Genomic DNA, 24,700 nt, shown 5'->3' with positions numbered 1-24,700 from the left:
GGCTCCAGAACTGGAAAGGCTGCTGAGGGAGGAGCCTTCACTTCTGCCCCTGGGAAGCTCTGGGTCTTGAGAGGGAAATGTAAATAGAGTGCTCAGAGGGCTTTCCAGGGGAGCTTAGTGGCTTACAGTTATCCCACCACTCTAACATGTGACTTGGTTCAACAGGTGCTCAGCCTATGTAAAAACACTGCACTGGAGTCTGGAGAGATTTCCCGAAGAGTCACTGTCCAAGGAACTAAAGCTGTAAGTTCTGTAATTAAACCTGGACGCTGCACTTCCACTTCTGGGTGGATTTCTTTCCTCTCTAGAATGTTCACACGGATGTGACATGGAGGACAGAAACTTCACAAGGGCCCATGACACTATCATCTAGGACCAGCTCTGGACAATCACGGCCACAAGCATCCACTCCTCACAATAACATGTATTTCCCATTCCTTATCCTTGAGGTTCAGAGATGAGTGTACAGGTACCACCTTAGAGCAATGGTTCTCAACCTGTGGGTCATGTCCCCTTTGTGGTTCAATGACTTGGTTCTCAACCTGTGGATCATGTCCCCTTTGTGGTCCAATGACTCTTTCACAGGACTCACTTAAGACTTTCAGAAAACACTAACATTTGCATCATGATTCATAACAGTAGCAAAATTGTAGTTATGAAGTACCAGCAAAAATAATTTTATAGTTGTGGGTTACCACAACATGACCAACTGTACTAAGGGGTCACAACATAAGGACAGTTGAGAACCATTACTGTAGAGTGAGCTGGATCCCTTTGATTCAGTTAAAGAGCAAAGGCACAAGGCAAGGGTGGTGGTGAACATGTGAGCAGGAAAAGTAGACATGCCTGGGAACTACTTCCCAACCTCTCTCCATTGACAAGAACATCATTAAGTCAAAATTGTATCTTCAGAGTCTTGATCACCCAGTTTCTATTTTGTAACCACAGTAACTTGTCCTTAATGTTATACGCATCAGCCATGTGATGACCACTCACAATTATTATTCATTACTATTCATACACAGTAATTCAAAAGTTTCCTTTGTAGAATCCTATGGAGCTCTTCCTGTGGTGATAATAGCTATAACTTGTGTACTCTAATATTTATCAAACGTACCAGCATGTGACATCTTCTACACAAGGTTTATCAATAAGTAACCCATGCTAGCAGTTCCTAGCAGTTGCTGGTAGAGACTGAACGTCAATGAGAAGCCGACAATGGAAGGATGGAGGTCAGAACTGAGGACAAAGCATTTCATTAGCATTCACTGGAAGCAGGCCCATTCTTTGAGACTAAGGTTACAATTACTCCTTTTGAAACACTGATCCAGAGCACAGCAGAACATTTAAAAAGAACTGAGGAAAAAGCATCTCTGCGATTTTCATTTGTATAAGCTTTAAAGAAAAGAAAAAAGCTCAGGAATAACAAAAAGAAAATTCAAGTTTTTGCGTTGTTTAGCTTAGACTGTTATCCTTGAATTCTAACCACAAGGTGGAGCTGTTATGTCAGTTTGCAAACACAAACCATGTAAACCCAGATGAGAATACTATAGTAAAACACAACGTAAGAGGATAACTTCATTTTCAAACTATGTATTTTTTCCAATTAATCAATTATATACCACTGATGCTCAGTATCAAATGTTTCCACTTGCTCAGTCCTGCCCTGGCTGTCACAAGCTCTAGCAGATGCAGCTACCCTGTGATTAACGCTTCCTTGCTCTTCTAAGAGATCCTATTACAGTGTCAAAGTTCACTGAACAACATTGTAAGGAATGCTTTTAAAAATTACTTTTAAAGTTACTGTGCAATTATGCAGAGAGCAGTTTATTATCTACCACAAATTTACAGGAAACCTCCATGTCTTAATTCCCAGTGATGAAGTAACATTTACTTTAGAACAAACTTTTGGAAGGGTAACCCTGAGGGCATGCTGTGGCAACTTTAATTTAACGACTCATGTTTTTACTATTATATAGTCAGAAATTCCTAATCTAAAAGAATATTAGTATTCAAAAGTAGTCACTTATTTTTCAGTGAAGACAGAACATGCTAATTGGTTTCTTAATGTACAAATAAACAAATATGAACATCGTAAATTTGATAGCACAAAAATTGCTCTCATAACTGAATGCAGGGTCTTGTACCTACCTCTATGGCGAGAGCCCTTCCAATGGGCTCCGAGCCCAGTCCACAGCTCAGTCTGCATCTTTAGAAGCATGCAACCATGTAGTTTTCTACTTTACTTCTTAATTGGAATCAAAGCTCATTTCTTATACACACAAACATACACACAGACAGACACACGGCGTCTGTTTCCCTACAATGTCTTTCTCTTAATAGCAATTTCAAGTCTGTACTTGTTCTCTGAAAGACCACAGAAAAACAGTGCTGACAAAACCTGCTTTCACGATGTCCTAAATAATTTAATTTTCCAAAAACAACATCTAGTGAAAGGAAGTTATTGACACAGACTGGTTCTTCACCATGAACAGCAATTTTAAATTCTATTAGATTTGTCTGCAGTTTAACGAGATCCGGGGTTTAAATGGTCCAAAACTCTGAATGAATGACATATCCAAACACCAACACATAAGATGTGCTCTAGTGCTTAGCCAGCACGCAAACTAGCAGGAATGTGGGCGCCTTCTGTCACTAAGAGCCCCCACTTACTACTACATATATGTGTGCTTTTCCATATTTTTACTCTATGAAATTACCAATAAAATGTTAGCAGTTTTTAAAGGCAAAGCAGAACAGAGGCTGAAATATTAGAATATAATGATCTATTCTAGGGGATGCTATTCATATTGATTCCCATGTGCATAAATAGTTAACAAAAGCAGACTTGGGAGGTGTTTAACGAACATGAGTGAGTAAGAGGTTCCGGTTTCAAACAGGAAAGGAGAGGAAGAAATTAGAAAAAGAGAGAAATAACTTGGAACAAAATAACTATCATGAGGATTTGAAAGTCTTCTCGTCTTACACATGTAAATGGTATTTTTTGCATTTTCTTTCAATATTACATAAATGCATTTACAGAGTGAAAGATTTCAGTTGCAAGGTAACAAGAAAAAGACCAAAATAAATTTACTCCTCCAAGGTCTTGTACCTTTATGTCCTCTCTACAATATTTTACACACACACACACACACACACACACACACACACACACACACGCACACACACGCACACGCGCACACACACACGCAAAGAGATAGAGAGACAGACAGATTTTTTTTAACCATAGCTGGTATTGTACTCTAGCAGCATGGTTTTCCTCATATATCTCTCTTCCAGAGACATCTGTCATCTTGTTATTCCTAAAAAGAATGCATGAATCACGGCTTCGGGAACTCTTCCCATCGGTGTCTCAGTAATCAGTTTTCTCCACCTACCCAATCTTACATTTCCCCATCTTTTAACTTGTATGATCTACTTGTGGGAGGTTTACTCTCACTAATCATGATTCTAAGACACACTGCCTACTATTTCATTAAAGCGAGATGAAAAATAAAACCAGAAAATTTGCTAGTCTGTTATCTTTATTCAATTTCTGGAAACATGGCCTGATGTGTCACGTAGGAGCCAATGCTTGGCATCTGGCCTCCACAGAACAGTGTAGCAAGTGTCTGAGCCTAGCCTGCAGAAAGTAAATCCTTTAGTTTCTGTGGACCTGGATGGCACCATTGCCGGACCAGATCTACATATTGTGAACAATCTGCCTGAAGTGTGATTAAATTAATAAATCATTACTAAAACACTTCCTCAATCTAGCTGATCTACTTTGGATGTTTAGGGCCACCAAAAAGAACAAGGGGGGAATCCAACTTCTTTACCTCTCAATCAGTCTCCCAGTGAGCACCAGAACAGAATCACAATATCCTCACTGCTTGACTGAGCCTGGATCTTCACAGAGACTCAAAACTACAGCTGGACAAATATGTAGATTGATTAAATGCATGGTTTCTGTTTGCACTGCTATAAAACGAGTTATACCATCTCACTGGTCTCTGTATGATGACCTGTCACTCTAGGAGTAGAAAAAGTACAGTTGAATTTAAAATTTAGGTAGTAATTGATATACTATTAAACCATCAAGGTAAATAAAATAATTACAGCTTTTATATCCAGATATGCTTTCAGAATAGTTTATAATATGTTCACTTCTAAAGAACCACCAATAATACAGAAAGGCACAACGTTTATGTTAAGTTATTTTATTTTTCATTATTTTCTAACACACAGAGTTAGAAAAATGCATTTTGGCACCATGAATAAAGACTTTCTTCAAGTTTAACCTTTAAATTAAAGACAGTAGCTCTAATAAAGATATTTAAACCTCATTCAGAGAAATATTAAAAATTCAAATAAAAATTTTGCTGTGGGAATTTTTAAAAAGTGGGGTAGAGGAAAAGTAATAACAAGACTAAGAATGAGAAAGTAGTTTATGATGAGGAAAAGAAATGCCCCTCCTCCAGGAAAAACAAAGAGACCAACTACCAACTACGGCCAAAGGTAAGAACAGGCTCAAAAACTATTTTCCTGATATAAAATTCAAGTACTTAATCGTTAAAAAAGAAGATAGTAAAATGTACTACTAATCTCAATGAAACTGATATTTTTCCTTACTATTTTCTATAATTAGAGGGGAAAAACAGAAGGAAACACATCCTGTTTGACTTGGAGCTGACGCCTGAAGCACTCTGTAAAGCAGGCAGATGTGAGCTTCCCCTGAGAGCTTGCCCTGGAGACACACAGGGGCCCAGTTTCCAACGGACAGGAGCACCTGCCTCACAAGCTGAGAATCTCCAGTGGATGGGCTTCCACTGGCCATCTGCCCAGGCTGCTTGAGGAAAGCCTCTGTGCAATATTTTCTTTGGGTTTTCTTCCTTATCACTGAAAAGCGAATCTACCCGGAGGTCAGCATGGCTTAAAAGTTACACATAAATTCAGTACGCGTCAGAATCCCGGGCTTCCAGACGTGCCGACCCTCATTTAGAACCATTTTCCATATTTCTCCCACTGAAAAATAAAATCTTCTCAGGTTCTCCTTAAATAAGAAAATATTATTAGGCTTACTGATTATCATTCATGCCTTTGTACCTAAACATTTTATAAAATGTCATCATTTTCATAGACAATTAAAGCACAGAAATAAATACCAACTTTCACTTTTTTCCTCTCTCTTCTTCTTCAACCTGTGTTTTAAGGCTCAGAGCAGACGTTAAGAAACATAAAACAAATTTATATAAAAAGTTTTCAAATGCTTGGCCCAAAGTGACGTTGTTCTGGTGACATTATTTAAATATTCCTCTCGTCTTCTCAAGTACAACTTCAGAGACATGTTCCCGCCAGTCATCCATCTCAAAGAGCCACTCAGTTTAAGTTCTGTCAATAACTTAGGGATCGATAAATGAGACTGCAATGTATCTTGTTCCATTTTTGACAGGAAGCCCTTCGTGTAGATGAGTAAGCCTCCCAGGATGCATGAAGCTCCAGCCTTTTCGGGGGGATTCGATGGAGCAATTATACCTTAGGAATTTGCATCCACCTCCCTAAGAAAGTTAAACACAAACACATTTTCAATCAGCAGAAATATTCAAACTGCGCCGACTAAACAGTGAGCAAAGCCCAAATATCAGCAGAGCCTTTCCTGTATTACCACAGCTCAAAACGTTCTCTTATGCTTGTCATAATTACCTGAAAATCCTCTCCTACATTATTTAGAGCAATGTTGATGGTGAAGGTTGACGCATCGTGGTGAGGCCGGAGCGAGCGCTGTCTTTCGGGCGAGTACTTCACTACGAAGTTCAGCAGGGCAAATCCCTAGAAGATCAAGGCAGGAGACTTGCTTAACAATGGAGACAGAAGAGCATGTTCCCATGTTCCTCTTCTACCAGCGGCGAGCTGGTAGGCGCAGGACAGGCGGGACTACCTTGGTGTAATATCCCGCGAAGACCTTCAGGGTAACTGGAGCGATAAACTCTCGGATAAAGTGAAGCCAGACGTTCTCCAGGTCAATCTGCTTCATATGAATGTCATCCGTTGGGACATTTTCATAGCCACCAGATATACGGCTGTCCTGGAAATAACATTATATACCAAGACAGTTTGTATTGATTATTGGTGTTGTTTTCAATCAAGGACCATAATAAAATAAACTGCTGTTTGATTATACTGTGCCATCTGTTTTAGTATCAAGACAGTAAAGTTCATTCGGGTAACACGGCTTTGCATATGACATGCATGTGTCAGTGGTGAAGTGAGCTTCAGTTGGAAAATGCTTCTCTACTTATTACTTATCATAGAGTTCCACTGTTAAAGTGACTTTCTAAGCCTTCATACCACCCCTGAAAACAACTTTACAATCACCCTAGCTATGTGGATTGCCCTGGTGCTGTTTGTATTTTGATGCTAATTATGCTCCCTGAAAAGGGGCCCCCCCCACCCCATGAGGACAGGATCATAGCACTCAGGGGATTTCAGGAGAACCTTCTCCCCATTTTAACTGCTCAAATAAAAGCTAGAGCCTGTGATTGGGCAGTGGAAGGAAAAGGTGGGGCTGGAAGTTTTGAAGAAGGAAGGAGAGGAAGGAGAGATGGTGAGACAGAGGGAGGGAGAGAGAGGATGATGGAGGAAAAGGAGGTGGAAGATGGGGCAGAACCACGTGGCCGGGAGGAGGCACGAGTATCAAGGTATCTCATAGCTGGGGATAGAGTAGTGTAGTGGTATATCAACCTAGGCATGCAGCTTATAAATATTATAACTGAACTGTTTGTTCTTTGCATGGGCATATTGGGGGTGGAGATTTACCGATAGAAATCTGGCTGGTATTAAATATTAAGGCTGTATGGAGTTTTCTATTTGTGACCATTTAGGTGGCCAAGAGAGAGGGTGAAACTGCAAAGCAGTCATTGGCAAAGCCAACGGGGCAGTCTGTCTATGGAACTTGTAGCTTCAGGTGATCTCAGAAAGGACTAGTTTGGGAGGCTTAGCCGCAGGAACCAGGGCCAGAAGGCTATTTTCAGCATCCAGCAAGGAGAAATGGGCAGCTACTGATTCTAGAGCCAAGCTGGAGCTAGCATGGATTTTTAAAATTACAAGCAACACAGCCTCATGGTAGACCCCTCTGTGAGCTCTCTGGACTAGAGCCCCTTAACCCTTTTGTGTTTGGTGTAACCCAAGGCTTTCAGCAATTGTTCACCATCACACCGCCAACTTCAGACTGCAGGTTCTCCCTCATATCTTGAAAGCATGACTTCCTGGCCAGGTACATAACTGTGAGCAAAGCTAGGCAAATGCAGCTAGGATTCCAAACTATCCCACTAAAATCCCTTTGTAATGTTAAAAAGCAGGCTGCAGAGACACCTCAGGAACCTGAAAGAAACAGACCAGATAAACAGTTCTCTGCACCCAAATCCCGTGGGAGGGAGAGCTAAACCTTCAGAGAGGCAGACAAGCCTGGGAAACCAGAAGAGACTGCTCCCTGCACACACATCTCGAACGCCAGAGGAAAAAGCCAAAGACCATCTGGAACCCTGGTGCACTGAAGCTCCCAGAAGGGGCGGCACAGGTCTTCCTGGTTGCTGCCTCTGCAGAGAGCCCGTGGGCAGCACCCCATGAGCGAACTTGAGCCTCAGGACCACAGGTAAGACCAAATTTTCTGCTGCAAGAAAGCTGCCTGGTGAACTCAAGACACAGGCCCACAGGAACAGCTGAAGACCGGTAGAGAGGAAAAACTACACGCCCGAAAGCAGAACACTGTCCCCATAACTGACTGAAAGAGAGGAAAACAGGTCTACAGCACTCCTGACACACAGGCTTATAGGACAGTCTAGCCACTGTCAGAAATAGCAGAACAAAGTAACACTAGAGATAATCTGATGGCGAGAGGCAAGCGCAGGAAGCCAAGCAACAGAAACCAAGACTACATGGCACCATCGGAGCCCAATTCTCCCACCAAAACAAACATGGAATATCCAAACACACCAGAAAAGCAAGATCTAGTTTCAAAATCATTTTTGATCATGATGCTGGAGGACTTCAAGAAAGACATGAAGAACTCCCTTAGAGAACAAGTAGAAGCCTACAGAGAGGAATCGCAAAAATGCCTGAAAGAATCGCAAAAATCCCTGAAAGAATTCCAGGAAAACATAAATAAACAAGTAGAAGCCCATAGAGAAGAGACACAAAAATCCCTGAAAGAATTCCAGGAAAACACAATCAAACAGTTGATGGAATTAAAAATGGAAATAGAAGCAATCAAGAAAGAACACATGGAAACAACCCTGGATATAGAAAACCAAAAGAAGAGACAAGGAGCTGTAGATACAAGCTTCACCAACAGAATACAAGAGATGGAAGAGAGAATCTCAGGAGCAGAAGATTCCATAGAAATCATTGACTCAACTGTCAAAGATAATGTAAAGCGGAAAAAGCTACTGGTCCAAAACATACAGGAAATCCAGGACTCAATGAGAAGATCAAACCTAAGGATAATAGGTATAGAAGAGAGTGAAGACTCCCAGCTCAAAGGACCAGTACATATCTTCAACAAAATCATAGAAGAAAACTTCCCTAACCTAAAAAAAGAGATACCCATAGACATACAAGAAGCCTACAGAACTCCAAATAGATTGGACCAGAAAAGAAACACCTCCTGTCACATAATTGTCAAAACACCAAACGCACAAAATAAAGAAAGAATATTAAAAGCACTAAGGGAAAAAGGTCAAGTAACATATAAAGGGAGACCTATCAGAATCACACCAGACTTCTCGCCAGAAACTATGAAGGCCAGAAGATCCTGGACTGATGTCATACAGACCCTAAGAGAACACAAATGCCAGCCCAGGTTACTGTATCCAGCAAAACTCTCAATTAACATTGATGGAGAAACCAAGATATTCCATGACAAAACCAAATTTACACAATATCTTTCTACAAATCCAGCACTACAAAGGATAATAAAGGGTAAAGCCCAACATAAGGAGGCAAGCTATACCCTAGAAGAAGCAAGAAACTAATCGTCTTGGCAACAAAACAAAGAGAATGAAAGCACACAAACATAACCTCACATCCAAATATGAATATAAAGGGAAACAATAATCACTATTCCTTAATATCTCTCAATATCAATGGCCTCAACTCCCCAAAAAAAAGACATAGATTAACAAACTGGATACGCAACGAGGACCCTGCATTCTGCTGCCTACAGGAAACACACCTCAGAGACAAAGACAGACACTACCTCAGAGTGAAAGGCTGGAAAACAACTTTCCAAGCAAATGGTCAGAAGAAGCAAGCTGGAGTAGCCATTCTAATATCAAATAAAATCAACTTTCAACTAAAAGTCATCAAAAAAGATAAGGAAGGACACTTCATATTCATCAAAGGAAAAATCCACCAAGATGAACTCTCAATCCTAAATATCTATGCCCCAAATACAAGGGCACCTACATACGTAAAAGAAACCTTACTAAAGCTCAAAACACACATTGAACCTCACACAATAATAGTGGGAGATTTCAACACCCCACTCTCATCAATGGACAGATCATGGAAACAGAAATTAAACAGTGATGTCGACAGACTAAGAGAAGTCATGAGCCAAATGGACTTAACGGATATTTATAGAACATTCTATCCTAAAGCAAAAGGATATACCTTCTTCTCAGCTCCTCATGGTACTTTCTCCAAAATTGACCATATAATTGGTCAAAAACGGGCCTCAACAGGTACAGAAAGATAGAAATAATCCCATGCGTGCTATCGGACCACCACGGCCTAAAACTGGTCTTCAATAACAATAAGGGAAGAATGCCCACATATACGTGGAAATTGAACAATGCTCTACTCAATGATAACCTGGTCAAGGAAGAAATAAAGAAAGAAATTAAAAACTTTTTAGAATTTAATGAAAATGAAGGTACAACATACCCAAACTTATGGGACACAATGAAAGCTGTGCTAAGAGGAAAACTCATAGCGCTGAGTGCCTGCAGAAAGAAACAGGAAAGAGCATATATCAGCAGCTTGACAGCACACCTAAAAGCTCTAGAACAAAAAGAAGCAAATACACCCAGGAGGAGTAGAAGGCAGGAAATAATCAAACTCAGAGCTGAAATCAACCAAGTAGAAACAAAAAGGACCATAGAAAGAATCAACAGAACCAAAAGTTGGTTCTTTGAGAAAATCAACAAGATAGATAAACCCTTAGCCAGACTAACGAGAGGACACAGAGAGTGCGTCCAAATTAACAAAATCAGAAATGAAAAGGGAGACATAACTACAGATTCAGAGGAAATTCAAAAAATCATCAGATCTTACTATAAAAACCTATATTCAACAAAACTTGAAAATCTTCAGGAAATGGACAATTTCCTAGACAGATACCAGGTATCGAAGTTAAATCAGGAACAGATAAACCAGTTAAACAACCCCATAACTCCTAAGGAAATAGAAGCAGTCATTAAAGGTCTCCCAACCAAAAAGAGCCCAGGTCCAGACGGGTTTAGTGCAGAATTCTATCAAACCTTCATAGAAGACCTCATACCAATATTATCCAAACTATTCCACAAAATTGAAACAGATGGAGCCCTACCGAATTCCTTCTACGAAGCCACAATTACTCTTATACCTAAACCACACAAAGACACAACAAAGAGAACTTCAGACCAATTTCCCTTATGAATATCGACGCAAAAATACTCAATAAAATTCTGGCAAACCGAATCCAAGAGCACATCAAAACAATCATCCACCATGATCAAGTAGGCTTCATCCCAGGCATGCAGGGGTGGTTTAATATACGGAAAACCATCAACGTGATCTATTATATAAACAAACTGAAAGAACAAAACCACATGATCATTTCATTAGACGCTGAGAAAGCATTTGACAAAATTCAACACCCCTTCATGATAAAAGTCCTGGAAAGAATAGGAATTCAAGGCCCATACCTGAACATGGTAAAAGCCATATACAGCAAACCAGTTGCTAACATTAAACTAAATGGAGAGAAACTTGAAGCAATCCCACTAAAATCAGGGACTAGACAAGGCTGCCCACTCTCTCCCTACTTATTCAATATAGTTCTTGAAGTTCTAGCCAGAGCAATCAGACAACAAAAGGAGATCAAGGGGATACAGATCGGAAAAGAAGAGGTCAAAATATCACTACTTGCAGATGACATGATAGTATATTTAAGTGATCCCAAAAGTTCCACCAGAGAACTACTAAAGCTGATAAACAACTTCAGCAAAGTGGCTGGGTATAAAATTAACTCAAATAAATCAGTTGCCTTCCTCTATACAAAAGAGAAACAAGCCGAGAAAGAATTTAGGGAAACGACACCCTTCATAATAGACCCAAATAATATAAAGTACCTCGGTGTGACTTTAACCAAGCAAGTAAAAGATCTGTACAATAAGAACTTCAAGACAGTGAGGAAAGAAATTGAAGAAGACCTCAGAAGATGGAAAGATCTCCCATGCTCATGGATTGGCAGGATTAATATAGTAAAAATGGCCATTTTACCAAAAGCAATCTACAGATTCAATGCAATCCCCATCAAAATACCAATCCAATTCTTCAAAGAGTTAGACAGAACAATTTGCAAATTCATCTGGAATAACAAAAAACCCAGGATAGCTAAAGCTATCCTCAACAATAAAAGGACTTCAGGGGGAATCACTATCCCTGAACTCAAGCAGTATTACAGAGCAATAGTGATAAAAACTGCATGGTATTGGTACAGAGACAGACAGATAGACCAATGGAATAGAATTGAAGACCCAGAAATGAACCCACACACCTATGGTCACTTGATTTTTGACAAAGGAGCCAAAACCATCCAATGGAAAAAAGATAGCATTTTCAGCAAATGGTGCTGGTTCAACTGGAGAGCAACATGTAGAAGAATGCAGATCCATCCATGCTTATCACCCTGTACAAAGCTTAAGTCCAAGTGGATCAAGGACCTCCACATCAAACCAGACACACTCAAACTAATAGAAGAAAAACTAGGGAAGCATCTGGAACACATGGGCACTGGAAAAAATTTCCTGAACAAAACACCAATGGCTTATGCTCTAAGATCAAGAATCGACGACCGCCGGACCCTGAAGGAAACAGACCGGATAAACAGTTCTCTGCACCCAAATCCCGTGGGAGGGAGAGCTAAACCTTCAGAGAGGCAGACAGGCCTGGGAAACCAGAAGAGACTGTTCCCTGCACACACATCTCGGACGCCAGAGGAAAAAGCCAAAGACCATCTGGAACCCTGGTGCACTGAAGCTCCCGGAAGGGGCGGCACAGGTCTTCCTGGTTGCTGCCGCTGCAGAGAGCCCCTGGGCAGCACCCCACGAGCGAACTTGAGCCTCGGGACCACAGGTAAGACCAAATTTTCTGCTGCAAGAAAGCTGCCTGGTGAACTCAAGACACAGGCCCACAGGAACAGCTGAAGACCTGTAGAGAGGAAAAACTACACGCCCGAAAGCAGAACACTCTGTCCCCATAACTGACTGAAAGAGAGGAAAACAGGTCTACAGCACTCCTGACACACAGGCTTATAGGACAGTCTAGCCACTGTCAGAAATAGCAGAACAAAGTAACACTAGAGATAATCTGATGGCGAGAGGCAAGCGCAGGAACCCAAGCAACAGAAACCAAGACTACATGCCATCATCGGAGCCCAATTCTCCCACCAAAACAAACATGGAATATCCAAACACACCAGAAAAGCAAGATCTAGTTTCAAAATCATATTTGATCATGATGCTGGAGGACTTCAGGAAAGACCTGAACACACTTAGGGAAGCACAGGAAAACATTAATAAACAAGTAAAAGCCTACAGAGAGGAATCGCAAAAATCCCTGAAAGAATTCCAGGAAAACACAATCAAACAGTTGAAGGAATTAAAAATGGAAATAGAAGCAATCAAGAAAGAACACATGGAAACAACCCTGGATATAGAAAACCAAAAGAAGAGACAAGGAGCTGTAGATACAAGCTTCACCAACAGAATACAAGAGATGGAAGAGAGAATCTCAGGAGCAGAAGATTCCATAGAAATCATTGACTCAACTGTCAAAGATAATGTAAAGCGGAAAAAGCTACTGGTCCAAAACATACAGGAAATCCAGGACTCAATGAGAAGATCAAACCTAAGGATAATAGGTATAGAAGAGAGTGAAGACTCCCAGCTCAAAGGACCAGTAAATATCTTCAACAAAATCATAGAAGAAAACTTCCCTAACCTAAAAAAAGAGATACCCATAGACATACAGGAAGCCTACAGAACTCCAAATAGATTGGACCAGAAAAGAAACACCTCCCGTCACATAATTGTCAAAACACCAAACGCACAAAATAAAGAAAGAATATTAAAAGCAGTAAGGGAAAAAGGTCAAGTAACATATAAAGGGAGACCTATCAGAATCACACCAGACTTCTCGCCAGAAACTATGAAGGCCAGAAGATCCTGGACTGATGTTATACAGACCCTAAGAGAACACAAATGCCAGCCCAGATTACTGTATCCAGCAAAACTCTCAATTAACATTGATGGAGAAACCAAGATATTCCATGACAAAACCAAATTTACACAATATCTTTCTACAAATCCAGCACTACAAAGGATAATAAATGGTAAAGCCCAACATAAGGAGGCAAGCTATACCCTAGAAGAAGCAAGAAACTAATCGTCTTGGCAACAAAACAAAGAGAATGAAAGCACACAAACATAACCTCACATCAAATATGAATATAACGGGAAGCAATAATCACTATTCCTTAATATCTCTCAATATCAATGGCCTCAACTCCCCAATAAAAAGACATAGATTAACAAACTGGATACGCAACGAGGACCCTGCATTCTGCTGCCTACAGGAAACACACCTCAGAGACAAAGACAGACACTACCTCAGAGTGAAAGGCTGGAAAACAACTTTCCAAGCAAATGGTCAGAAGAAGCAAGCTGGAGTAGCCATTCTAATATCAAATAAAATCAATTTCCAACTAAAAGTCATCAAAAAAGATAAGGAAGGACACTTCATATTCATCAAAGGAAAAATCAACCAAGATGAACTCTCAATCCTAAATATCTATGCCCCAAATACAAGGGCACCTACATATGTAAAAGAAACCTTACTAAAGCTCAAAACACACATTGCACCTCACACAATAATAGTGGGAGATTTCAACACCCCACTCTCATCAATGGACAGATCATGGAAACAGAAATTAAACAGTGATGTAGACAGACTAAGAGAAGTCATGAGCCAAATGGACTTAACGGATATTTATAGAACATTCTATCCTAAAGCAAAAGGATATACCTTCTTCTCAGCTCCTCATGGTACTTTCTCCAAAATTGACCATATAATTGGTCAAAAAACGGGCCTCAACAGGTACAGAAAGATAGAAATAATCCCATGCGTGCTATCGGACCACCACGGCCTAAAACTGGTCTTCAATAACAATAAGGGAAGAATGCCCACATATACGTGGAAATTGAACAATGCTCTACTCAATGATAACCTGGTCAAGGAAGAAATAAAGAAAGAAATTAAAAACTTTTTAGAATTTAATGAAAATGAAGATACAACATACTCAAACTTATGGGACACAATGAAAGCTGTGCTAAGAGGAAAACTCATAGCGCTGAGTGCCTGCAGAAAGAAACAGGAAAGAGCATATGTCAGCAGCTTGACAGCACACCTAAAAGCTCTAGAACAAAAAGAAGCAAATACACCCAGGAGGAGTAGAAGGCAGGAAATAATCAAACTCAGAGCTGAAATCAACCAAGTAGAAACAAAAAGGACCATAGAAAGAATCAACAGAACCAAAAGTTGGTTCTTTGAGAAAATCAACAAGATAGATAAACCCTTAGCCAGACTAACGAGAGGACACAGAGAGTGTGTCCAAATTAACAAAATCAGAAATGAAAAGGGAGACATAACTACAGATTCGGAGGAAATTCAAAAAATCATCAGATCTTACTATAAAAACCTATATTCAACAAAATTTGAAAATCTTCAGGAAATGGACAATTTCCTAGACAGATACCAGGTATCGAAGTTAAATCAGGAACAGATAAACCAGTTAAACAACCCCATAACTCCTAAGGAAATAGAAGCAGTCATTAAAGGTCTCCCAACCAAAAAGAGCCCAGGTCCAGACGGGTTTAGTGCAGAATTCTATCAAACCTTCATAGAAGACCTCATACCAATATTATCCAAACTATTCCACAAAATTGAAACAGATGGAGCCCTACCGAATTCCTTCTATGAAGCCACAATTACTCTTATACCTAAACCACACAAAGACACAACAAAGAAAGAGAACTTCAGACCAATTTCCCTTATGAATATCGACGCAAAAATACTCAATAAAATTCTGGCAAACCGAATTCAAGAGCACATCAAAACAATCATCCACCATGATCAAGTAGGCTTCATCCCAGGCATGCAGGGATGGTTTAATATACGGAAAACCATCAACGTGATCCATTATATAAACAAACTGAAAGAACAGAACCACATGATCATTTCATTAGATGCTGAGAAAGCATTTGACAAAATTCAACACCCCTTCATGATAAAAGTCCTGGAAAGAATAGGAATTCAAGGCCCATACCTAAACATAGTAAAAGCCATATACAGCAAACCAGTTGCTAACATTAAACTAAATGGAGAGAAACTTGAAGCAATCCCACTAAAATCAGGGACTAGACAAGGCTGCCCACTCTCTCCCTACTTATTCAATATAGTTCTTGAAGTTCTAGCCAGAGCAATCAGACAACAAAAGGAGATCAAAGGGATACAGATCGGAAAAGAAGAGGTCAAAATATCACTATTTGCAGATGACATGATAGTATATTTAAGTGATCCCAAAAGTTCCACCAGAGAACTACTAAAGCTGATAAACAACTTCAGCAAAGTGGCTGGGTATAAAATTAACTCAAATAAATCAGTTGCCTTCCTCTATACAAAAGAGAAACAAGCCGAGAAAGAAATTAGGGAAACGACACCCTTCATAATAGACCCAAATAATATAAAGTACCTCGGTGTGACTTTAACCAAGCAAGTAAAAGATCTGTACAATAAGAACTTCAAGACACTGAGGAAAGAAATTGAAGAAGACCTCAGAAGATGGAAAGATCTCCCATGCTCATGGATTGGCAGGATTAATATGGTAAAAATGGCCATTTTACCAAAAGCAATCTACAGATTCAATGCAATCCCCATCAAAATACCAATCCAATTCTTCAAAGAGTTAGACAGAACAATTTGCAAATTCATCTGGAATAACAAAAAGCCCAGGATAGCTAAAGCTATCCTCAACAATAAAAGGACATCAGGGGGAATCACTATCCCTGAACTCAAGCAGTATTACAGAGCAATAGTGATAAAAACTGCATGGTATTGGTACAGAGACAGACAGATAGACCAATGGAATAGAATTGAAGACCCAGAAATGAACCCACACACCTATGGTCACTTGATTTTTGACAAAGGAGCCAAAACCATCCAATGGAAAAAAGATAGTATTTTCAGCAAATGGTGCTGGTTCAACTGGAGGGCAACATGTAGAAGAATGCAGATCGATCCATCCTTATCACCCTGTACAAAGCTTAAGTCCAAGTGGATCAAGGACCTCCACATCAAACCAGACACACTCAAACTAATAGAAGAAAAACTAGGGAAGCATCTGGAACACATGGGCACTGGAAAAAATTTCCTGAACAAAACACCAATGGCTTATGCTCTAAGATCAAGAATCGACAAATGGGATCTCATAAAACTGCAAAGCTTCTGTAAGGCAAAGGACACTGTGGTTAGGACAAAACGGCAACCAACAGATTGGGAAAAGATCTTTACCAATCCTACAACAGATAGAGGCCTTATTTCCAAAATATACAAAGAACTCAAGAAGTTAGACCGCAGGGAAACAAATAACCCTATTAAAAAATGGGGTTCAGAGCTAAACAAAGAATTCACAGCTGAGGAATGCCGAATGGCTGAGAAACACCTAAAGAAATGTTCAACATCTTTAGTCATAAGGGAAATGCAAATCAAAACAACCCTGAGATTTCACCTCACACCAGTGCGATTGGCTAAGATCAAAAACTCAGGTGACAGCAGATGCTGGCGAGGATGTGGAGAAAGAGGAACACTCCTCCATTGTTGGTGGGATTGCAGACTGGTAAAACCATTCTGGAAATCAGTCTGGAGGTTCCTCAGAAAATTGGACATTGAACTGCCTGATGATCCAGCTATACCTCTCTTGGGCATATACCCAAAAGATGCCTCAACATATAAAAGAGACACGTGCTCCACTATGTTCATCGCAGCCTTATTTATAATAGCCAGAAGCTGGAAAGAACCCAGATGCCCTTCAACAGAGGAATGGATACAGAAAATGTGGTACATCTACACAATGGAATATTACTCAGCTATCAAAAACAACGAGTTTATGAAATTCGTAGGCAAATGGTTGGAACTGGAAAATATCATCCTGAGTGAGCTAACCCAATCACAGAAAGACATACATGGTATGCACTCATTGATAAGTGGCTATTAGCCCAAATGCTTGAATTACCCTAGATCCCTAGAACAAACGAAACTCAAGACGGATGATCAAAATGTGAATGCTTCACTCCTTCTTTAAATGAGGAAAAAGAATACCCTTGGCAGGGAAGGGAGAGGCAAAGATTAAAACAGAGACTGAAGGAACACCCATTCAGAGCCTGCCCCACATGTGGCCCATACATATACAGCCACCCAATTAGACAAGATGGATGAAGCAAAGAAGTGCAGACCGACAGGAGCCGGATGTAGATCGCTCCTGTGAGACACAGCCAGAATACAGCAAATATAGAGGCGAATGCCAGCAGCAAACCACTGAACTGAGAATAGGTCCCCTATTGAAGGAATCAGAGCAAGAACTGGAAGAGCTTGAAGGGGCTCGAGACCCCAAAAGTACAACAATGTCAAGCAACCAGAGCTTCCAGGGACTAAGCCACTACCTAAAGACTATACATGGACTGACCCTGGACTCTGACCCCATAGGTAGCAATGAATATCCTAGTAAGAGCACCAGTGGAAGGGGAAGCCCTGGGTCCTGCTAAGACTGAACCCACAGTGAACTAGTCTATGGGGGGACGGCGGCAATGGGGGGAGGGTTGGGAGGGGAACACCCATAAGGAAGGGGAGGGGGGAGGGGGATGTTTGCCCGGAAACCGGGAAAGGGAATAACACTCGAAATGTATATAAGAAATACTCAAGTTAATAAAAAAAAAAAAAAAAAAAGAATCGACAAATGGGATCTCATAAAACTGCAAAGCTTCTGTAAGGCAAAGGACACTGTGGTTAGGACAAAACGGCAACCAACAGATTGGGAAAAGATCTTTACCAATCCTACAACAGATAGAGGCCTTATATCCAAAATATACAAAGAACTCAAGAAGTTAGACCGCAGGGAAACAAATAACCCTATTAAAAAATGGGGTTCAGAGCTAAACAAAGAATTCACAGCTGAGGAATGCCGAATGGCTGAGAAACACCTAAAGAAATGTTCAACATCTTTAGTCATAAGGGAAATGCAAATCAAAACAACCCTGAGATTTCACCTCACACCAGTGCGATTGGCTAAGATCAAAAACTCAGGTGACAGCAGATGCTGGCGAGGATGTGGAGAAAGAGGAACCCTCCTCCATTGTTTGTGGGATTGCAGACTGGTAAAACCATTCTGGAAATCAGTCTGGAGGTTCCTCAGAAAATTGGACATTGAACTGCCTGAGGATCCAGCTATACCTCTCTTGGGCATATACCCAAAAGATGCCTCAACATATAAAAGAGACACGTGCTCCACTATGTTCATTGCAGCCTTATTTATAATAGCCAGAAAATGGAAAGAACCCAGATGCCCTTCAACAGAGGAATGGATACAGAAAATGTGGTACATCTACACAATGGAATATTACTCAGCTATCAAAAACAACGAGTTTATGAAATTCGTAGGCAAATGGTTGGAACTGGAAAATATCATCCTGAGTGAGCTAACCCAATCACAGAAAGACATACATGGTATGCACTCATTGATAAGTGGCTATTAGCCCAAATGCTTGAATTACCCTAGATCCCTAGAACAAACGAAACTCAAGACGGATGATCAAAATGTGAATGCTTCACTCCTTCTTTAAATGAGGAAAAAGAATACCCCTGGCAGGGAAGGGAGAGGCAAAGATTAAAACAGAGACTGAAGGAACACCCATTCAGAGCCTGCCCCACATGTGGCCCATACATATACAGCCACCCAATTAGACAAGATGGATGAAGCAAAGAAGTGCAGACCGACAGGAGCTGGATGTAGATCGCTCCTGAGAGACACAGCCAGAATACAGCAAATACAGAGGCGAATGCCAGCAGCAAACCACTGAACTGAGAATAGGTCCCCTATTGAAGGAATCAGAGAAAGAACTGGAAGAGCTTGAAGGGGCTCGAGACCCCAAAAGTACAACAATGCCAAGCAACCAGAGCTTCCAGGGACTAAGCCACTACCTAAAGACTATACATGGACTGACCCTGGACTCTGACCCCATAGGTAGCAATGAATATCCTAGTAAGAGCACCAGTGGAAGGGGAAGCCCTGGGTCCTGCTAAGACTGAACTCCCAGTGAACTAGTCTATGGGGGGAGGGCGGCAATGGGGGGAGGGTTGGGAGGGGAACACCCATAAGGAAGGGGAGGGGGGAGGGGGATGTTTGCCCGGAAACCGGGAAAGGGAATAACACTCGAAATGTATATAAGAAATACTCAAGGTAATAAAAAAAAAAAAAAAAAAAAAAAAAGCAGGCTGCCCCTGTGGCTCCTTAAAGAGACACACATGGAATCAGGGCTTATATTACTTTACTGCCAAGTTTCCTAACAATGTAAATAAAAAGCAGAATTCCAGACTCTGCTGCACTATTTTACACACACACACACACACACACACACACACACACACACACACACACACACACAGGACCATGCAAACAGTCAAATGCATGATTGGGACAATAAGCACAGGGAATAAAAACTGTCCTTGGAACACTGGTGAGTGAAGACATGGATTTACTCATCGCTTCCAGTCTGGGGGGCACAGATCCCTCATGGCTACACAGTGGAATTACTCTCATAAATGAGAAAGTGACCCAGGTACACAGTGAGCTAAAACAACTAGCAATCAGTACAATTAGGCTTCCAAGTTTCTTGATGGCTAATTCAATTAGTTCAAGGCCCCAGAGACATGTACCACGTAAGGTGCACATCCTCTGAAATATCTCTGAATATCTACCCCTCCCTCCTCATTTCCTTTCTGCAAATTACAACTCACATGATGCTTTCCCCCGGACCACTTGCCGTAATGTTCCATTTCTTCTACCAACTCGTCACAGGCTCGTTCAGAAAATATGGGAAACCAGAAGACATCTGGACAGGGCTACAATACAGCATGTCATTAGAAAGTTGAGTAACACCAGTAATAGTTCTTGATATGTATGCATTTTTTAAAAAATCTTCACCAGAAAATAATTTTATCATTGTTTAGTAGGTAGTGTATTTTATTCTTCTTGTTCCATAAAACAATGGTGTATCACAGTCCTGGCAAAGCTTCCTCAGCAACAAATCTGAATGACAGTTTTGAACATTGAAATGTAGTTCATTTTTAGTAGATCTGCATAAAACTGTTTAAGAAAGGGAACCCATTGTTTTTACAAGACAAGGTTCGGGAATCCATTGTTTTTACAAGACAAGGTTCCACTGTACCATCATCTATCAGTAGTTCGCCAGCTTTAGTGGCTTGAGGGAGGTCAAACACCCTGATGCACATCTGCATGTTTTCAAAGACAGGTCTTAATGGTTGGCTCCATTAAGAAAACTAAAAGCCGTAGGTAAACCTTATGAATAGTACCTAACCAATACTTTCCCTATATTTAAATTTTCTGCTAATGTAGTATTGCTTAAGATTTTGTGGAAATTATAGGAAAACCACTCTACAAGTTAGAATCATTAGTACAAACCTGCTCGACTATATTTTCAGTGAAAATCTTTGAATAGTCACGGTTTATATATTTTTCCTTCCAATCCTAAGAAAACAAAGAACACATTTAAATAAATAACTGTTCCATAAATAAGTATACACATTGTTAAAATATTCAAATAATTTATAAGTTCAGAAACTTACAATTTTTAAAAACCAGCTTTTATTTCAGTTTTGGCCTGATTCTGCAAATGGGTACACCCCATGAAACCAAGCCTTTCATCTATAAAGTCTCATGTCTCAGACTACTAAAATTGAACATTATAATAAATAGATTTATATGCAATTTGACAGAACTAAACATGTGGTATGTAAACATAAAAAAGAAAACAGAACTGAGAATGGAGCTCAGAGTGTTAAGCGTAGGAGAAAAACCTCACATTCCAATTGAGTTGGGCCATCCTATTTTTAACTTGTTGATGTTAAAATCCCTAACGTTTTATATTGGGCACTGACACAAACTCTTCACTTGAAAACATACCTCTAGACATTAGAAACAAATAAGACAAATTATAATCTCACTCATCTTTTAGAACTTCTAAAAATGGGAAAATCTCTAAGTATTCTGTCACCAACCATCTTCAGACTGAAGTACGAAAGAGTGAGCAAGGCCATGGGAAGACAGGAAGGGCCGGCTCCCTCAGCACAGTCACCATAGCCTCTGAGGAGAGCTGAGCTCCCAGGAACACAGACAAGGAAGGCCACGAACTGAAGCTCACCTGCGAGCTACAACCAAGTCCTGCTACCTCTCAAACTTCTACAAAAGGTAAGAGCATAAGTTAAGCATTCTATTCTCTCCATAAGAAAGAAAAAATAAAAAAAAACATCCAGTTCTACCTCATAAAAGTTGAAAATATCCAGGTAAAATAAGACAAATGTTTCATTGAAACACCAAAGTACCAAAAAGATACTCTCTCTCTCTCTCTCTCTCTCTCTCTCTCTCTCTCTCTCTCTCTCTCTCTCTCTTTAAATTTAACAGAGGATTCAGTGTTCAAAGTTGCTCTTTCTGGAATCCTGCTATTTTTCCAAAAATCAAAGATTACTCTCGTCAGGAGGTCAGAGTCTTTGTAATTTAAAACTTGCTGTTGGAAAGGGATGAGATCTTAAGAAGGTACAAAAATGACTGTCCAAGAAAGCTTTCTTTCTAATGGACAGATGTGCCAAAGCTACCGATGAACGAGGGCCGGTAATTCAAAACCAGCAGCTATTACCATCTGACTCAATTTTCTTCAACTTAAGAGCACATTACCTTAGGAGGGAGGAAGATTTACTCTGCGTTGTCCTCTGGCTATCTTAGTTTACATTTAAAAAACTGTTGTTTTATGACACTAAGTAACTTTAATTAAATACTGGGTGTTTTCCAAAACTAACTTGTGATAGTGTGTGTGTCTGTGTAGGTGGGGAGGGGGATGCACAGCTGGGGATGAACTTAATGCATTTTGCATGCTAGGAGAGAGTTCTAAGCCCAAGTCAGTAAGGTCTTTTTTTCCCCTCCTTTTGAAAATATGTATGATATTCATATTTTTTTAAATTATGCTTAGTACTGGGAGAAAGTAAAGAAACTGATAAATTCCTTTCCTTTGAGGATGTGTCTTAATTTTAAAACGTTCTTGGTCAAATTTAGAACTATAACAAATCATAAAACACAATTAATTGAACCCATTTAAAAACATCTATGCGTCAATATTAGTGCACAATATATGTCCACGTAGTGTGGCAGGAAGACGAGCAGCTTGAACATGAACATACCACGGGATTTTCAAAAATCTGCCAGAGGTCATTGTTGAGATGGGAAGTGTTGTAATTAGCAGTTGATATCAGTCGTCCAAATTCATGTCTGTTAGAAATGTACATAAACACACCCTACATACCAAAAAACAGCAGTATTAATCTCAAAGCACAGAACACTTAATCATGGGAAAAATATATAAGATGCATTAATTTCAATTTTTATAGTACTTCATTTGTAAAGACACATTATAATTCTGCATAAAACACGGATTATTTAAAACAGATATTGTTATAGATTCACACAGCACACAAAACTACTAGCACTAAGGGTCAACTGAAAGGAAGAGGAGGACTGGGCTGCTGGGCCACTCTGTTACTTTCTCAGTGATCCTAGACGCAGATGGGGGAAAAGTAGAAAACATTTCAGACATCAACAGGCAATCAAGTGTGTCTTCTCTTTCTCTTCATCTCCTTTCAAAGAAACACATATTTTATGGAAGCTCAACATGTCCAAGGTTCTTTCTCAGCGATGCACTCCTCTATGGTTCTGCCCCAGCACCCACACCATTCTGTAGGCACTGGGAGGATCTAAGAGAGCTCATTCCTTAGCAAACTTCATTAGACACATAATTAAGACAAAGACACAAGAACATGAAGCCTTCCCTGCCGCTTTATTTTAACTTGTCTCCTGGTCTCCTGCCCTTGCCCTAAACCCAGTAATTATGGCTGACACCACTGGGTCAAGGACATCTCTCTGTACCTGTTTTTTATTATAAAAAGGATTAGTGGCAAACAAACACATCCACAAGTACCCAAGTCTCATCTCTAATGGAGATGCCCTTTAAACTCACTTCCTTCTCCTCTCCACAGCACCCTAAAACCTTACAACAATAAGTAAAAGTATCTGAAGTTATTTCTCTCACCTGCTAATTATAAAATGTAAACTACTTTGATCAACCAAGAGCTGACCCTCCAGCAACACGTCTACAATATCCCACAACACACATACAAGCAGATATGGATCCCATGAGAAGCATCATTTTACCAGTCAGTGCAAAGGAGGCTCTTACAGGGTGGCTTGACTACCACTGGAAACAGCATATCTAACAACTACATAAAGAAAAATCAGTAAAAATAAATAAAAATGACACCTTTGGGGGGCTGAGCATTTGGAATGTTTCCGGAGTGGGGGAGTCTTTTTCCCTTTGTAAGGTCTAAAATGAAGAGAAGCATCAGGTCAGTGATCTGCATACCCTGTGCGAGGCATCTTGGTAAATAAATACAGCAGCTCGGATAAAAGCAGACACTGTGAAATGCCCTTCCTAGACACATGCAAAACAAGCAAAGCTTACAGAGCACACAAGAACATGAAGCCTTCCCTGCCGCTTTATTTTAACTTGTTTGGTGAAACACATATCCAAGCTCATTCCTTAGCAAACTTCATTAGACACATAATTAAGACAAAGGAAAAAAATGAGTAACAGAGGCCATTCCGGATGCACTGTTGAGTGAAATCAGCCAAACATGAGCACACAAATACAATCAAAGTCCTGAGGGTGTTCACTGAGGGTGCACACAGATACACAGGCAGTACAAACACACCGGAACACATGCCTTGTTAAACTAAGGAAAAATACTTGCCAACTTTTCTGATATTCCTTAGGCCATGACTGTTTATATAAATTGAGGAACAAAATAACAATGGCTGAAATAGAAAATCTTTTAATTATGTTTTCTGAATTAAAACATATCTGTGCATTTTGAAAAATTATTTTCTACGAGCATTTATATTTTATTGTAAAAGTACATTTATAAAATACTAAAATACTAATGTATCATCAATTTCACATATGTTAAATATATTCTTTTTTTTTGT

At 40.0% G+C, this 24,700-nt stretch overlaps 1 protein-coding gene across 2 annotated transcripts in view; it reads right to left on the bottom strand.

Moving 5' to 3' along the window:
• Positions 1-4,204: 4,204 nt before the first annotated feature.
• Positions 4,205-24,700, bottom strand: part of Plod2 (procollagen lysine, 2-oxoglutarate 5-dioxygenase 2) — an 82,705-nt gene continuing 62,209 nt past the window's right edge. The window contains exons 14-20 of one of the 2 annotated variants that reach the window (NM_175869.3): positions 23,976-24,038; positions 22,843-22,956; positions 21,074-21,139; positions 20,389-20,493; positions 5,939-6,085; positions 5,704-5,829; positions 4,205-5,558 (exon numbers count right to left, since the gene is read on the bottom strand). In NM_175869.3, coding sequence (NP_787065.2) covers positions 5,403-5,558; positions 5,704-5,829; positions 5,939-6,085; positions 20,389-20,493; positions 21,074-21,139; positions 22,843-22,956; positions 23,976-24,038 — 777 coding nt within the window. In that variant the 3' untranslated portion in view covers positions 4,205-5,402. The remainder of the gene's footprint in view (positions 5,559-5,703; positions 5,830-5,938; positions 6,086-20,388; positions 20,494-21,073; positions 21,140-22,842; positions 22,957-23,975; positions 24,039-24,700) is intronic. The other variant, NM_001142915.1, reaches the window with a different exon arrangement.

This window comes from Rattus norvegicus, chromosome 8 (genome assembly GCF_036323735.1).
Source record: "Rattus norvegicus strain BN/NHsdMcwi chromosome 8, GRCr8, whole genome shotgun sequence".
Classification (NCBI taxonomy): Eukaryota; Metazoa; Chordata; class Mammalia; order Rodentia; family Muridae; genus Rattus; species Rattus norvegicus.
This window is presented reverse-complemented; position numbering and strand designations above follow the sequence as displayed.